This window comes from Quercus suber, unplaced genomic scaffold (assembly GCF_002906115.3).
Source record: "Quercus suber isolate HL8 unplaced genomic scaffold, Cork oak 2.0 scaffold_129, whole genome shotgun sequence".
Lineage (NCBI taxonomy): Eukaryota > Viridiplantae > Streptophyta > Magnoliopsida > Fagales > Fagaceae > Quercus > Quercus suber.
This window is the reverse complement of record NW_027069592.1, coordinates 598957-615083: the sequence shown is the minus strand read 5'-3', so window position 1 is coordinate 615083 and position 16127 is coordinate 598957. Positions and strand designations below refer to the sequence as shown.

General features: G+C 33.7%; 2 protein-coding genes across 2 annotated transcripts in view; one reads left to right on the top strand and one right to left on the bottom strand.

Moving 5' to 3' along the window:
- LOC112026144 (UDP-glucuronic acid decarboxylase 6) overlaps positions 1-3541 on the top strand; it is a 5913-nt gene extending 2372 nt beyond the window's left edge. The window contains exons 6-13 of the mRNA XM_065776175.1: positions 173-264; positions 1057-1121; positions 1197-1285; positions 1980-2057; positions 2193-2286; positions 2729-2795; positions 2889-2952; positions 3051-3541. Coding sequence (XP_065632247.1) covers positions 173-264; positions 1057-1121; positions 1197-1285; positions 1980-2057; positions 2193-2286; positions 2729-2795; positions 2889-2952; positions 3051-3226 — 725 coding nt within the window. The 3' untranslated portion in view covers positions 3227-3541. The remainder of the gene's footprint in view (positions 1-172; positions 265-1056; positions 1122-1196; positions 1286-1979; positions 2058-2192; positions 2287-2728; positions 2796-2888; positions 2953-3050) is intronic.
- A 2383-nt stretch (positions 3542-5924) lies between these two features.
- Positions 5925-8819, bottom strand: LOC112026137 (ATP synthase small subunit 6, mitochondrial). Its single transcript, XM_065776174.1, has 3 exons — positions 8619-8819; positions 8466-8508; positions 5925-6160 (listed from the first exon to the last, which is right to left on the bottom strand). The coding sequence occupies exons 1-3, from the start codon at positions 8737-8739 to the stop codon at positions 6157-6159; spliced, it is 168 nt and encodes a 55-aa protein (XP_065632246.1). The 5' UTR covers positions 8740-8819; the 3' UTR covers positions 5925-6156.
- Between the last annotated feature and the right edge of the window lie 7308 nt (positions 8820-16127).

Sequence of the window (16127 nt, the reverse complement as noted above, 5' to 3'; positions counted from 1 at the left end):
AAAATGCAAATCCCGTTATAGGATGAGTGCTAATCACCATAATCATTGTATTTCGTTCTGAACTTATGTGCTTTGTTAGTTTTGCAACAGAGTATTATCCTGTTTTTTTCCCTTCGTGGGATTAATTTGGATGAATATAAATTACACTTTGCTTTTGATTTTTCTTATATAGATGTCACTGAGCCGTTGTTGGTCGAGGTTGATCAGATTTATCATCTTGCTTGCCCTGCTTCTCCAATTTTCTACAAATACAATCCTGTGAAGGTGTGTATTATATATGTTTGATTCTTTTTTTAGATATATATTTGTGTGTATCATCAGTAATTTAACAAGTCTCAGCTTCTTGTCTTTTTCTTGTCTAGGAAGTCCTATATGTCCTTTTTGTTGAACATTTGATGTGGTCAACAACAATTCCTTGCTGCATTGTTTATCTCCTCCCACAATGTCCTATCTTTTGATCCTATTACTTTTTCATTTGAAAATGCCAATGAGCTCCAGGCCTCCAGCTCAAATGGCACCTCCTCCCCTTGTACGAGAGCAAGGTGGAGGTTGAGGACATGCATTCAATGCCTACTGTGTGTGTAACTTACCAATAAATTGATTACAATAAAAGCAATTGGATTTACATCCAAATGACCATTTAATAAATACTTTACTATGAATAGGTATGGTGATTTGAAACATCATCAACAATCCTAGGATACTGACATACAAGTTTTACATCATTTACCTTGTTATATCATGGGATCTATGTTGATTAATGCCCATGTCTTATAATATTGGTGGTTGTAGTAGAAGTACAAATTTTAGTTGGCATTTTTGTAAGACAATTATTTTGGCCACATTAATGTAAGTAGGAAAATTCTAATAGCCTTGGTACATGAAAACAGAGGTAGTTGGAGCATAATTTTTTCTTGAGCTAAATGTCCCTCATTGCTTTATCATCTTAAATGTTTGATTTTTATTTTTTTAATATAAAATCTTCAGCCAAAATTTGTTCTAAACTTGTGAAGAACCACTGATTTTTCCTAACTATTAGTTTTTATACTTTAACAGACAATAAAAACAAATGTGATTGGTACACTAAACATGCTGGGACTTGCCAAGCGAGTTGGAGCCAGGTTTGGGATTTGACAGTCTACTTATTACTTTGATTGGCATCATCAACTAGTTATACTCATTATATCATTGAACAGGATTTTGCTTACATCAACTTCAGAGGTATATGGAGATCCTCTTGTGCATCCCCAGCCAGAGAGCTATTGGGGAAATGTGAACCCAATTGGTAGGTTTTCCTCTCCAATTAATCCTGTGATCCTTTGTATAATCTATAAGGTGGTTACCATTTATCTTATTACAAATCCTAACTGGAGATGTATCTTCATTGAAGAAACTAGAAAGATTTTCCTTATTGTCTTAATTTTATTTAAAATAGCTTTAAATTTTGATCAAGGTATACATACAAATATGTGTACTGTATTTGACATGTACAAAATGCAATCATGATATCTCTGAGAACTTATCTCAGGCAGATAGTGAACAGACCGAACTTCTTTCCTTGATCATTGTCATAAGTTATGATTTATTATCCAGAATAGCACAAAAATGAGAGACAATATACTTGTGAACTGCACAAAGTGATCTGTCGGCTGCCCATTGCTATTGTTTCAGCAAATATCTAATAAGTTCCATAATGTGGAAAAAACATGTAGTAATATACTAGCTATTTAGCAGATTTCTTTGCCATCTTAACTATATCATGATTGTACTAGATGCATACTAGATGTCTGCATCAATAAAGGATTTCATTGGTACTCTTCGGTGGTCTTCTATTAAACTGTTCTGCATCAATAAAGGATTTCTTTTTCTTTATACTTTTTTAGTCTTTTTTCTGTATACAAATACTTGAGGATTTAGAAAACAAAATAAATTAACAAGAATATACACTCAGCTCAAAATACATTGTTTTTTAATAATAGGAGTTCGGAGCTGCTATGATGAAGGAAAGCGCGTGGCTGAGACTTTGATGTTTGATTATCATAGGCAGCATGGGATAGGTAAATTTCTAGCTTTCCTTATTCCAAGCAAATTCTTTTCTTGATTGTCCTTGGTAAAGTTGATGTTAAGTTTTCCTCTTTTTTAAAATAATAATAATAATAATAATAATTAACTCCCTTTATCTTTTCCAACAGAAATTCGCATTGCCAGAATCTTTAACACATATGGGCCACGCATGAATATTGACGATGGGCGTGTTGTCAGCAATTTCATAGCTCAAGCACTTCGGTAAACCCTTTGTTTCATTTCTTTGTTGCCTTTCTATCCGACCATGATAGTGACATTAGTGTGATGCAGCAATGATACAGTTCTCTCATATTGAGGCCCTATAGAAGCCCAAATTAATGTGTTTGATGTGCATGCATGACAGTAAATATGGAAATCCAAAAGCTGTTAAGTAGTTACATTGTATTCTAAGCCAATGAGCTAGCTCAAATGACACTTCCTTCTCCCATAAGAAGTGGAGGGTGAGGTTGTAGTTCAAAACCCACTGGATGCGTGTAACTTACCAATAGGAAATAAATCTTAAATTTAACCCAAAAAAAAATTATATTGAATTATAAGAATTGGTCCATTATATCCTCCCTCGGCGGAATAGTTAAAACCTTTGCCTCTTGACTCAGCTGCTGGTGTCATAACTGTCAATGTTTTCTCCCTGTTTCACATGCAGTGGTGAACCCTTGACAGTCCAACTTCCCGGAACACAAACTCGCAGTTTCTGTTATGTTTCTGACATGGTATGCAGCATTTCTAATTTTCTTTGTTCCTTGCTGCCATGTATGAATGTGTATCTAGTTATCATGCTATAATTATTTGTTAAAATGCTATAGGTCGATGGCCTCATTCGTCTGATGGAAGGAGAGAACACTGGGCCAATCAATATTGGAAACCCAGGTCATTTTAGAAAGTGTGATCATTTGTAGATACATCAGTTCCATTGAAGTTGGTTTTTCATGCGTTTCCTAACCTAGATGTTCTTGTACAATTTTCAGGTGAATTTACAATGCTTGAACTTGCAGAGACAGTGAAGGAGGTCAGTTTCTCTTTGCCATTGTTTTTACCGTATACAATTGTGATATTTAACAAAGTATGTACCAAAGTTTTGAAAATCAGCCCTTACTGCTTGGTTCAACTGATTTGTCAAACCAGCAATTCAGTAATTTCTTGAGGCTTCAAAAACAGGCAGAATAAAAGTCTAGCCAAACCACGGGACTGGCAGTCAAACCATCTGACTCACAAAACTGTTTGTGAGTTGAACTGTCAGACTCAGAGTTGAAATGGTGTCGTGGTTTGGCTCTTTTAAGATTGGTGTTTGTCACTTTTTTATTTGGTGGGGTGCCCTGAGGCCTGAGCCCCCTCCCCAGCCAAAGGATGATGTGCTTGGGGTGTCAATATTAGGAGGTTCTGTTGGGTTTGGGGAAAATGTCAGCCAGTCCTCTCCTTAGAAAATATTGTTACTTACAGTCAATCACATGTGATAAGGTGGATTAATTACAATTTTGATACTGGTTTGTTTGTTTGTTTATATTTTATTATCTTTTATTTTTCTTATATAAGTTGTGAAAAATAGTTTGAAAATTGTTTAAATCTCTTTAGATAGGTTTTAGTCAATTTTGTTAGTTTTACACATTGATTCTATTTAATCTTATTTCAATTAATTGTGTCTCTACTTAAACTCCAGTTGACCTCATAGCACTTAAACTTTTTATTTTTTGGTTCTTTAATCAATCCAGTTTTTAAAACATTGGTATGAACATTGTAGTCTGTTTAGTATCATGCATTTAATGAGAAACTGTGAAGTAATTTGATTGCCGCTCCTGGTAAATTTGAAATCTTGGACTTTTGGAGATGTTCTTCTGAGTATGAGACTATAAAAGAGTGCCACAGCCATCTCTAAGTCCAAATCTGGACTTTGTACTTGCAGTAAATGGACCAAAATGAGTACCATAGTTGTGGTTCAAATCTATCTATTATAGGTTATTCTGAATCAGCAGTTCAATGGAAGAAATTTTCTAGCATAAAATTTATTCAATCTTGAATCAATATGCATCTTAACCAAATATTGCTATTCAAAATAAAGGGATAGTGTAATAAGATATGGTGATGTTATCAGCCACTTGCTCGACCATTCATTTACAGCTTTCACATAAACCTACCAAAAACTTTTTTTTCTACCACTCACAATTGTTATTTCAGAAATTATAAAAAAAAGTTACAAGTTCTTCCACCTCTCCACTACTAACCTCCCCAGAACCAGACAGCATTTATTTTACTACAGAAAATCCGGGGTTGTCTCCTACAAATCTCGTATAAAAATTTTAAATACCACATTTAATGAAAAAAAAAATTCTTGCAAATTTGGTGAGATGTTACCTCCCCCGATAGATTTGCTAAATTAAGCTCGTCTATTTCACACAATATCGGGTGGAAATATCTTGTTCTCTTAATGGAGACCATCTTTTTAGAGCCAAATGGATATTGGAAATATTAGTCCGAAGCAAGGTGGTGAAGGCCAACTAGTTATATACTGTAAGAATCCTATCAACAATATTAGGGCACAGGAGTTAGATACCCTTCCCAACTTCTGTTATTCTAAATCCACACTGCATAACAAGAATGGAAGGATAATGCTCAAAAGAACCATTCCATCGAAAAAAATTTATAGGCCCCATATGAAGATATATAGGGTGTCAATTGTATGGTTCTCACTTCTCAACCTCAAACCAGACAAATTAACACAAAACATAATTTTCCCAGAGGAGAATAGATATTGCACTTGACGCTAGCAAAAAGGCTAGGGGAAAAATTCATATGAAGTTGCTATCACAATAAAACAAGCATCAATCCATTCTTAAATTTGATCACTTCAAGTGCAAAAGGCCCTTGCCCAATCAACAAAAGTCTTCAATATTATTCATGTTGAAACATCTGCTGGTAAAAAAAAAATAGAGTATCCCGAACATCTCACTTCTGTTATTACACAATCATTGAAGCAAAAGCAGGAAAAACTCCCCTCTCAAAGTAGGGGTGCAAAGCTAGCATCTATGCTGTCATTCAGAAATCACCTACAAAATCAGGACGAATATAAGTAATGAGACTCATCAATGCCATTACTTATAAGATTGTAAAAAAAAAAAAAAAACAAAAATTGTCCCATGCAAATATATATTAATCATATCTGACCAATATCACCAGATCAAATCGTGTTATTGACAGAACTTTCCATGGAAAATAATAGGTGAACATATCTAACCCAAAGTATATTTGCCACAACATCCCAAGGGAAGCTTTATGCCATTTGATACTTCACACTACTTATCACTCCTAATTTCAGATAATAGTTGAGTAACCATGGCAGTGGTATGTCATCTAAAGTGAGTAATCTATCACAAAAGCTACAGATTGAAGTAAATTAATTAGCACAGACCATCACCATATCAATTTCATCAATTTCCAACTTTCAAGTTTAANCTTGTTCTCTTAATGGAGACCATCTTTTTAGAGCCAAATGGATATTGGAAATATTAGTCCGAAGCAAGGTGGTGAAGGCCAACTAGTTATATACTGTAAGAATCCTATCAACAATATTAGGGCACAGGAGTTAGATACCCTTCCCAACTTCTGTTATTCTAAATCCACACTGCATAACAAGAATGGAAGGATAATGCTCAAAAGAACCATTCCATCGAAAAAAATTTATAGGCCCCATATGAAGATATATAGGGTGTCAATTGTATGGTTCTCACTTCTCAACCTCAAACCAGACAAATTAACACAAAACATAATTTTCCCAGAGGAGAATAGATATTGCACTTGACGCTAGCAAAAAGGCTAGGGGAAAAATTCATATGAAGTTGCTATCACAATAAAACAAGCATCAATCCATTCTTAAATTTGATCACTTCAAGTGCAAAAGGCCCTTGCCCAATCAACAAAAGTCTTCAATATTATTCATGTTGAAACATCTGCTGGTAAAAAAAAAATAGAGTATCCCGAACATCTCACTTCTGTTATTACACAATCATTGAAGCAAAAGCAGGAAAAACTCCCCTCTCAAAGTAGGGGTGCAAAGCTAGCATCTATGCTGTCATTCAGAAATCACCTACAAAATCAGGACGAATATAAGTAATGAGACTCATCAATGCCATTACTTATAAGATTGTAAAAAAAAAAAAAAAACAAAAATTGTCCCATGCAAATATATATTAATCATATCTGACCAATATCACCAGATCAAATCGTGTTATTGACAGAACTTTCCATGGAAAATAATAGGTGAACATATCTAACCCAAAGTATATTTGCCACAACATCCCAAGGGAAGCTTTATGCCATTTGATACTTCACACTACTTATCACTCCTAATTTCAGATAATAGTTGAGTAACCATGGCAGTGGTATGTCATCTAAAGTGAGTAATCTATCACAAAAGCTACAGATTGAAGTAAATTAATTAGCACAGACCATCACCATATCAATTTCATCAATTTCCAACTTTCAAGTTTAAGCCAAAACATATGTCATCTAAAGTAAATAACCTATCACAACAGGTACAGATTGAAGTAAATCAATCAACATAGGCCATTCCTGTATCAATTTCCAACTTCAATTTTTTAATCCAAAACATGCGATCATATGCAAGTCCTTCATCAAAAGACATGCCACATATACAAACAAAGAAGAGTACTAGGATATTTCAATGAAGAAAAACTAAAATAAGAATACATGAACATAAAATTAGAGGGACTTTAAGGAATGGAATGGAATGATCATGAGAGAATGAAAAGGAATGGAATGTATTTAAGTAAGAGAAATGAATGAAATGGAATTAAGTAACCTTGATTGGATGTTTTAAAATAAAAGAATGAAAAGGAATGAAAATGATTGGAATGTAAGTAATCTTACTTGGAAGCAACATGGAGGAAATAGAATGGAATCATTTTATGATAATATTACTATTAGACTCCTATTTTAAAATAAAAAGTTGAATATACAGGGATATTTTGAGAGTTTTAGTAAAAAAATCATTAAATCTAATTTCATTCTCTCCCATTCCTCCCAATTTCGAGGGAATGAAAATTTGAGGTTTTAAGAGAATAGAGAGGAATGAATGTTCCCTCCTACCCATCCCATTCCCTCCTACTTAAACTCCCAAACAAGGAATGAACTTTCCATTCCCTCCATTAAAACTCCAAAACAAGGGAATGGAAGAATATTCTAAAATCATTATTTTCATTCATTTCCATTCCATTCCATTCCCTCCTCCCAAACGAAGCCTAAGGAAATCACTAGACCTAAAAAGTCTCATACGATGCATACAAAAAAAAGTAGCAAATAGTTTTAATTCAATCATTTGAAGTCATCTACACAAATCATATCCAAGTATTTTCTTTAAATTAGAGCTGTATGCATCTAATTATAGTACAAATGACGCGAGAAATATGTGGAAATAGATACGTCGTGTTGTGTCCATGCCAAAAACTCAATTAGTATGAGGTTTGCAACTCATCATTTTTGCTGGGGAGCGAGTGGAGTTTTCCATGATTGAACATGGTTGATCCATTGTTGGTATAAACCAAGCTAAAAGATAGAGAGATTCATACAAAGATGCACAAAATTCGCCTCAACTGACTGAATTGCTAACAAGGAGGTGGGAGGCCAAGTGGGTCTGGAAACCAGAACCTCACCCTCCACCTTGCTCTTAAAGAGAAAGAAGTGTCATTTGAGCTAAAGCTCCTGTTTTAAAGTAAATAACGGAGTTGAAAAGGATGCTCTAATAGTGACAATAAAACCAAAGGATGCTCTAATAGTGACAATAAAACCAAGCGAGTGCCAATGGCTCCCATCAGTCACATGAGTGTGTCGCTCACTCTGTGTTACCCCAAACACTATCGGAACATGTTATCCATATGCAGACTTCTAGTGCTGTGCTGCTTACCACAATCAGATACATTCGAAACGCAAAAAGCACCACCTTACCAATTCATAACTCAACTCTGTGCCCGTTTGGTACAGCTTATTTTTGTAGCTTATTAAAAATGAGCTTATTGAACCCAAAAAATAAAAACGGGCTTTTAAAAAAAGTTTGGTTTTCAGCGACTGAACAAAATGAGCACCAAGTCATGATCCTAACCAATTCAGTTCCACCACTTCTACGAATTTATATGTACCAAAGGTCCAAATCTTTAATTAACATACAATCATTCATCTCATCAATAAGCCAAAACCAATCAATATATATTAATCTTAGGTCTAGATCAATGCAGAACTAGTAAATATCGCAGATTTGAGCTACTTAAATCTGCAACCAAACAATTAATATTTAATCGCAGATTTCAAATATGAGAGATTTCAATTTTAGGAGTTAATATGAAATCTAGGGTTTTGTAGATTGGAGAGTAGTGTACCTCTTGTGCCTCTGAACGAAGGGTGAATTCTTGGCATCTTCCTCTACAGGTCAAATTAATCGGACGGTTAAAAAATCTGGAGCTAAAAGAAATGATAATGATAATAACTAGGGATTTTGAAATGGTAAAAAAAAAAAAAAAAAAGATATATACCGGTGAGGCCGAGAGACATCTTGGTGATGATGGCTCCGGTGATGGCAAAGCCGACCAGGAAAGGCCAGTTGCGATTCCACTCGCGCTTGAAGAAAATAGGCCATGGATCGAATTTCCGCATTTCTCTCTTTTCTCTTTCGCTTTCTTTTTTCTCTCTCTTACTCGCCCTCCAGTGTGGGTGTGGCTACTACCTATTTGTAGCCTTGATCGGACGCGCAAAAAAAAAAAAAAACAAAACCCACAGTTTTTTTGTAATGACAAATTCGAGCTCTAGTTTTTTATTTTGTCATTTTAGACCATAGATTTTTACGAATTATAACAATCTCATCCTTTGTTTTTTTAGATATTTAAAAATGAGTTCGAATTTGGTAATAATAGGGTGTAAAAATCATATGTTACACCATCTAATTAGATATTACCATATTAGATTTTTACTTAAATTTTTTTAAGAGAGTTTCAACCTATGGCGTTTTATACAACCATCAGAGATTTTGCCAGTTAAGCTAATCGGAACTCATTTTTACTTAAAATTCATTACATCCTACCATACCTAATAACATTTCAATAAACTCCTAATTTAGTTAAATTTATATATGGTTATTAGAAATGATTAGGTGTAGTTGTATTTATTCTTAAATATGTAATAAGATGATATGACATGTTGGGATTGGAGGGGTAAAACATGGGTTTTACACCACATCCTTACAGAATTTAGTCTCTTTAAAAATAGACATAGCTAATGGTTACAACTCTCACCAACCAAAAAAAAAAAAAATTGTTTTGATACAATATAGAATTTTACTCTAACCTAATCTAAGTGTATATGTGTGTGAAGCTCCTTCCTGAAGACTTAAACCCTAACCCTTGCCTCCCACACCCCACAAGCACTTATACTTGTGAAGTGATCATCGCACTAAGGGTATGAACATGACTAAATATTTTGAAAATATAACAATTGGATTACATATTTTTTAGGATTTTAACACACATGTCAAATTTTAGTACATATGACTAAATTTTAAGAAATGAAATCTTGGGAATAGCACTTAAGTTATTGTATATAAGTTTTGTCATAAAAAAATAGGTATATATAAAGTTTTTATTAACTTAAAAAATAATGAAAAATCAATTGTTAATAACTAAAATGATAATAATAATAAAAATATATATTTACTAAGATCACCCTAAAAAATTATCCCACACAACTCGTGGGTTTGCGACTAGTCATATACTATATATAATAGCAGAATTTTTTTCCTATAATTAAGGTTATGAGGCCATATGAAAAAAAAAAAAAAAAATGGAAGCTCATCTAAAAATCTGCCACATTTATAATTAAAAAATGAAAAGTCAATGTGTTTCATGCCTATCTTAGTGTTTCGCACGTCTAAAAACTTAAACCCAAACACTACACCTATTTGACATCATTAAACTGAGGCATAAAACTGTTCTTAACATCGTTTCACTAAGCATAAAACTGAGGCAGTCCGTTAAACAAAGAACAAGAGAAGGCATGGAGTCCTTTTTTTTTTTTTTTGGGAGAAATAGATAAGGCACAGAGTTGGGGGAGAGAAAAATCTAAGAAATCTATTCTCCAAGCCGTAAGAGCACTTGCAGCTAAATAGTTATATAGCTATTTTAGCTCCACCAAAACACCAAAATACATGCTACAGCAATGGAGGCATACCTAAATTTTTTTTAGCTTCTTGCTACAATGCACATCCATAAATAAATGTGCACTGTAGCAAGAAGCTAAAAAAAATAATAATATTTTATTAAATTTCTCTCTCTTCTCTCATTAAATTTTTCTCTTTTTCTCTCTTTCTCTCTCTCTCCCCGACTTCTCTTCTTTCTTCTATTTTTTCCTTCTCATTTTTTTCCTTTAGCGCCTCCCTGATCACCTCTCTGCTTCGCCGATGAAATCGCCGATTGCGGTGGTGCTCAGGTCAATCGGCCTTCAGTTCTAGTGGTCGCAGGTCAAGCGATTTTGGCAGGTGCAAGTTGAGCAGTTCTAGCGGGCTGAGACCCCATCTCCCCAAGCCCCATCGCCGCCGAGTTTGTGCTAGATTTGTGTATGTGTGCTGAGTTTGTGTTTGTGTTTGTGTTTGTGCTGGGTTTGTGCCGTCAGTGTTGTTTGATTGGATTATGGCCTGTGTGATTTTTGCCGGGGTTTGATTGTTGTTGTGGTGTGGTGGTTTGCTTGCTTTGTATCAGAGAAGAGAGAGATGAAGAGGAAGAGAGAGAGAAAGATAGAGATGATGATGCTATATATGATGAATATTTTATTGTGTGTTTATATTATTTTATTATGTTGAAAGCTAAAATAGATCCACTGTTGTATGATGTTTTGTAAAATGAGTAGGTAAAATAGATAAAGCAACTTTTTATGGTACCAAATAGCTAAAAAAAATAGCTCCACTGCTGTGGATGCTCTAAGAGTGTAAACACAATCCTTTGTTTTTTGGTTCTTTAAACTTGGAATTATATATGATTTAGTTTATTATAGAAGTTAGATCCCTGAAATTGGTGGATGAGCAAAATGGTGACATATGTTCCTTTGATAATGCATAAAACAATAACACATGAATAATGCTAGAAATATAAATATTTTTACAAACTGATGATGTAGTGAGTAGTTTTTAGTAAATGAAAAACTGATGTTAAATTGTTAATGGTAGGCCTTGATGAAAAGTATTGAAAACCAATAAAAAATTAGTCACATCAACAATTTGTAAAAATGTTATAAAAATAATTTGTAGTTGCAACATTACTTGTAACATGTATCACAATTTGTAACTTCCTCCATCTACTAGGTATGATAGGGAAAAATAATGCCACGTGGCATATAATTATTGGTACACATGTCAATCTTTTTGTCATATGCCAACAGTAAATAAAATTTAAAAAAAAAAAAAAACCTTAAATGCACACCATAAATGCCACCATAATACTAATAAATATCAACTATAAGAACCTTTTAAATACCTCATCAATTCTTTTCATGTTCTTTTTCCCTTAGTGTTTTTTATTAGCTAACCTAAAAGGCAAGTTTTAAAATGAGTTGAATATGTGTAATGTAGTGCCATAATAAATTCATCCAAAAAAAATAGAACTATAATAAATTAAAAATGCTATTATAATACAAGATTTAAAGTTATTTATTTTTAAAAAAATTTCAAACTGTATTTCATTGACATCTAACTATGTACCTAATTATATATTATATATCTAATTGTATTACCTTGGCAAACAAAGAGTCATTCTTATAACAAGAATAACTTTTTTTTTGCCAAGGTAATACAAACATATGACTATATGAGTGTGATATCTCTACTATTCTAAATTTCTAATTACTTTAAATGACAATTGTGGGTGCCCGAGGACTAAGGACGAAATTGAAGAGTTGCAATATTGATGTGGGGATACCACATGCCTGAAGAGGAAATTCACCCGAGGAGAGGAGGGGATGAGACAAAGGACTTTGAGGCATTTCAGTTGGGAAGAATGGTCTGAAGAGAGAGAATCAGTGAGAATATGGGAAGTTTCCAGTTTGGAGTAGTCTGTTGCCTCTGCATTAAATGGTAGGTAACAGCTTTAACAGCTGTATTGATGAGGAAGTGACCTGAATAGTGTAAGTCACAGCTGAGCAAGCTCCTACTACCACCTTCTTCAGATGTAAAAAGAGACAAGTGTCATGAGTAGAGATTTGTTAGGTAAAGATGGGAGGTCAAGATATGGAGGAGGGAGGAGTATATAAGAAAAATAGGGTTTTCAGAGAAGAAGAGGCAGACACAAGTATCAAGAAAGGAAAAAGAAACAAGAAGAACATTAAGAGAATAGAGTGAATAGTGTAACTTTCTGTATAACATTGGTCTCCTTGGGCAAGCTTCTGTGGAGACATTTGCTCATCTATTCCATTATGTCAGCCCTTTCTTCCTTATTTTCATTCTCAAGCAGAGCCATCTCTTGTTGTTTGTTTCCCTCTCTTACAAATTTTATTAACTTAGGCCAAGGCTGAACTGTACAGTTCATTGTTTTAAGTGGGTTTGGGCTGCCAGTTTATTTGGTCCTTACAACAACCAATTGCCTCATCTCCATTATATCGGAGAAAAAAAAATTGTTTCAGGTTTTATTTTATTTATTAATTATTATCAACAAATCGCAATAATCATTCAAATAATAGAACAATCTTGCTTACCTATACATACATACACACACACACACACACACACATATATATATATATATGAGGCCACCATCACATTAAGTCTACAAATATGAGAGTAATGTTCAACAACACAAAAATCTATACAAAGGTTTGTCTTCTTTTCATTTTCTACATTTTTTTTTTATTATGTCTATTTGATTTCATTGTTTTTTAAAAAGCCATGTTTAGGTATGTCATATATTTGATAGCAGATTTAAATAATTTCTTAACAAAAGTTCGTTTGAATAATTTGATAAGTTATGTTATATATCTTTAGTTTTTTTTTTTTTTTTAAAGTAATGGTAGTTTATTAAGTTAAGATTTCTATTTTGGTCATTCACATAATGAATCTTAACCACTTATTTTTATAAAAATTTTACTTTCTAATAAGTTTAACTAAAAATTAATTTGGATTTTTTCTCCAAAAGTACTCCCGTGTCCTATCTCTCTAAAATTTTCAAGGTTTATTCTTTATTAATTTCATCTATCTCTACATAAAAATCCTCAAGTTTATGGCTAAGCAAACGGACATTGAAATTCAAATTTATTATTAAAAAATTATACTTTTTATCTTTATGAATTATTATGAATACAATTTAATCTATAAATTTCTTCAACACATCCATTCAAATTTTTTTTAATCCAATATAATAAATTCAACTATTGAACACTTTATTTCAACATTCCATTTAATTTATATATTGCATATCTGTTGATAGTATGTATTACTAATAATATTACTAGTAAATGCAATAACAATAAATTAGAAATGCATAATGGCTAAATAACTATAACCAAAAAAAAAAAAAAAATCCTTTTGTTGTACATTACCCTATAATTTTTTTGAAAAAAAAAATCAAAAAATGAGAGAATGGACCATTAAACTAATAGTACACATACATTCGTTTCCTTAATAATAATACTAATTTACAAATAATAATAATAATAAGTGCGCAATGCACGGGCCTATCGCTAGTTTCTATTAAAAAAATTTGAGTGATGTTAAGCATAAATTTTTATTATCCAGTCATCATATTCATAATATGTCATTTTAGAATTTGTAAAAAATAAATTGTGAAAATGTGGACTTCTTGTAAAATATTTTTGGAAGTGATTTTACAATTTATGCCAAAATATAAACCGCGTACAATGTGGGTGCCATGCGCTTAGAGCATTCTCATCAGCTCTCTCATAAAAAATGTCATTTTACAACATCAAAAACCTACTTTATCATTTTAACACACCATTTTACAACATATCATTTATCAGATGTTCTATACTTCCATTCTATATATTAAAATAATATATCCAACCCATTAAATAATATTAAACAAATTTCATCACATTAAACTACAATCACAGTCAACCTCCACAGACCATTACAACACTGCTGCTGCCGCTGCCGCCGCCGCCACCACCACCACCGTGGCAGCCACAATCCATTGTAAAACCACCACCACAACCACCGTCACCAACAATCCACCCCAAAACCCATTAAAAACAGAGCAACACCCAGTAGCACAGCAACTCAAACCCAGAAAACACAATCAAAACCCAGGCAACCCAAACCCACGAAACTCAAGCAACCCAAACCCAAGCAACCCAGGCAACCCAAACCCACTAACACCGGCAACCCATGATCAAGATCTCACCTCACCTCAACGTCGATGCCCACGATCTTGACGAACACTTCGATCTCACCTCAACGTCGATGCCCATGTCGATTCCGATTGGCGATGACGATGACGATGCCCGGAGAGATCGGCGATGACGATGCAAAATGAAACCGGTGAGACGACGATGATGGATCGGCGATGACGGCGATGACGGATCAAGATCAACAAAACAGAGTTGAGAGGGAACGGTGACAGAGAACGGTGAGAGAGAACAGAGGTGAGAGGGAACGGTGAGAGTGAAGAGAAAAGAAAAATCTAAGGAGAGAGGAGAGAGAGAAAACAGAATAAAAAAAAAACAATAAAAATTATGCCATATATGAACAGTACCGTTGCAAATTTGCAACGGTACTGTTCACATGTGGCAAATTTTATGGGATTTAGCACATCTGATAAAAGGAGATTTTGGTGTTTGGTGTGGTAAATGTGCCAAATATTTGGCATTTGGCACATTTACCACATCTGATGGTGATGCTCTTAGGCTGGGCATATAGATATTCCTCTTATGGTATTTATTGTTTTGTTTGTGAAATAAATTTCATACTAATAAAAATTGTTAATTACTTCAAAGATTTTATTTTTCAAGAATATTTGAAACAATAGACACTCACATACAAAATAATAACAGTACAAATAATTAAAAGCTTATAAAATAAAAGTATGAAAAAATGAAAAACAATTAAAAACCAATAATATTTTGGTAGGAGATAACTAAGACGCGCTTAAGAGATTTGAATTTGAAACTTATTGGAAATAATGCATAGTATAACTCTAGAAATAAATAAATAAAAATTTTCTAAAAAACACTCAAGACACTCATTTGCTTGTATAATTAACTTGGGAGATTTGTTTGCAAATAGAATATGAAAGATTTGAGCAAGTATGATCATTAATCTAGACGTCTCCTATCAAAACTATTATCACCTTGACAATCAAATATATGACTTGTAAGAACCCAATTTGAACTCTTAGCTTAAAAAGTACATGGACTTGGGTCCAAAAAGTCCAAAGCAATAAATTTGTTGAGTTAAGCAACAAGTAAACAAATCTTGATGACTAAAAAAGAAAAATAACGAACTTTCACTAAGGAAAAATGTCCTTGGTGGAGTCCGAGGAGGCTAATTCTTATGTATTGCTTTTGAAGTTTGATTACAAGTCTGGTTCTAGATCACTACAGTGTTTCCCTCTTGATTTTTCGATCCTTCTTCCTTCAGGAGTCCCTTACATTATATATCTCCTTCCTAGTGATCTTAGCCTTCCACTTGTTGATCATCCAAGCCACTACTTGAGTGTTTGTCCCATTAGACACCATCTTTGACTTTCTTTGAGTTATGGTAGCTAAGGCAGCATTGTTCAGGGGTTTTCTCCACATAAGTGCGATCAGAAAGTTAGCTGCATTGCATTTAATGCAGTGGCAGCAGTTTTTCCTTAGGCATCTCCTAGCTTATACTTTCTGGTACACTTGAGAAGTACGCCCCTGCCATTGGAGCTTCCTAGAAGGTCCCCTTGATCATTAGAATCTATATCAGATTCGTGTTTAGCTTATCCGAGGAGGTGTTCCTCCTCGGACCATCTTCCCATTAATATCATGCTCATGAAGCTATGAGCTTAAACCACTTACTACTATTT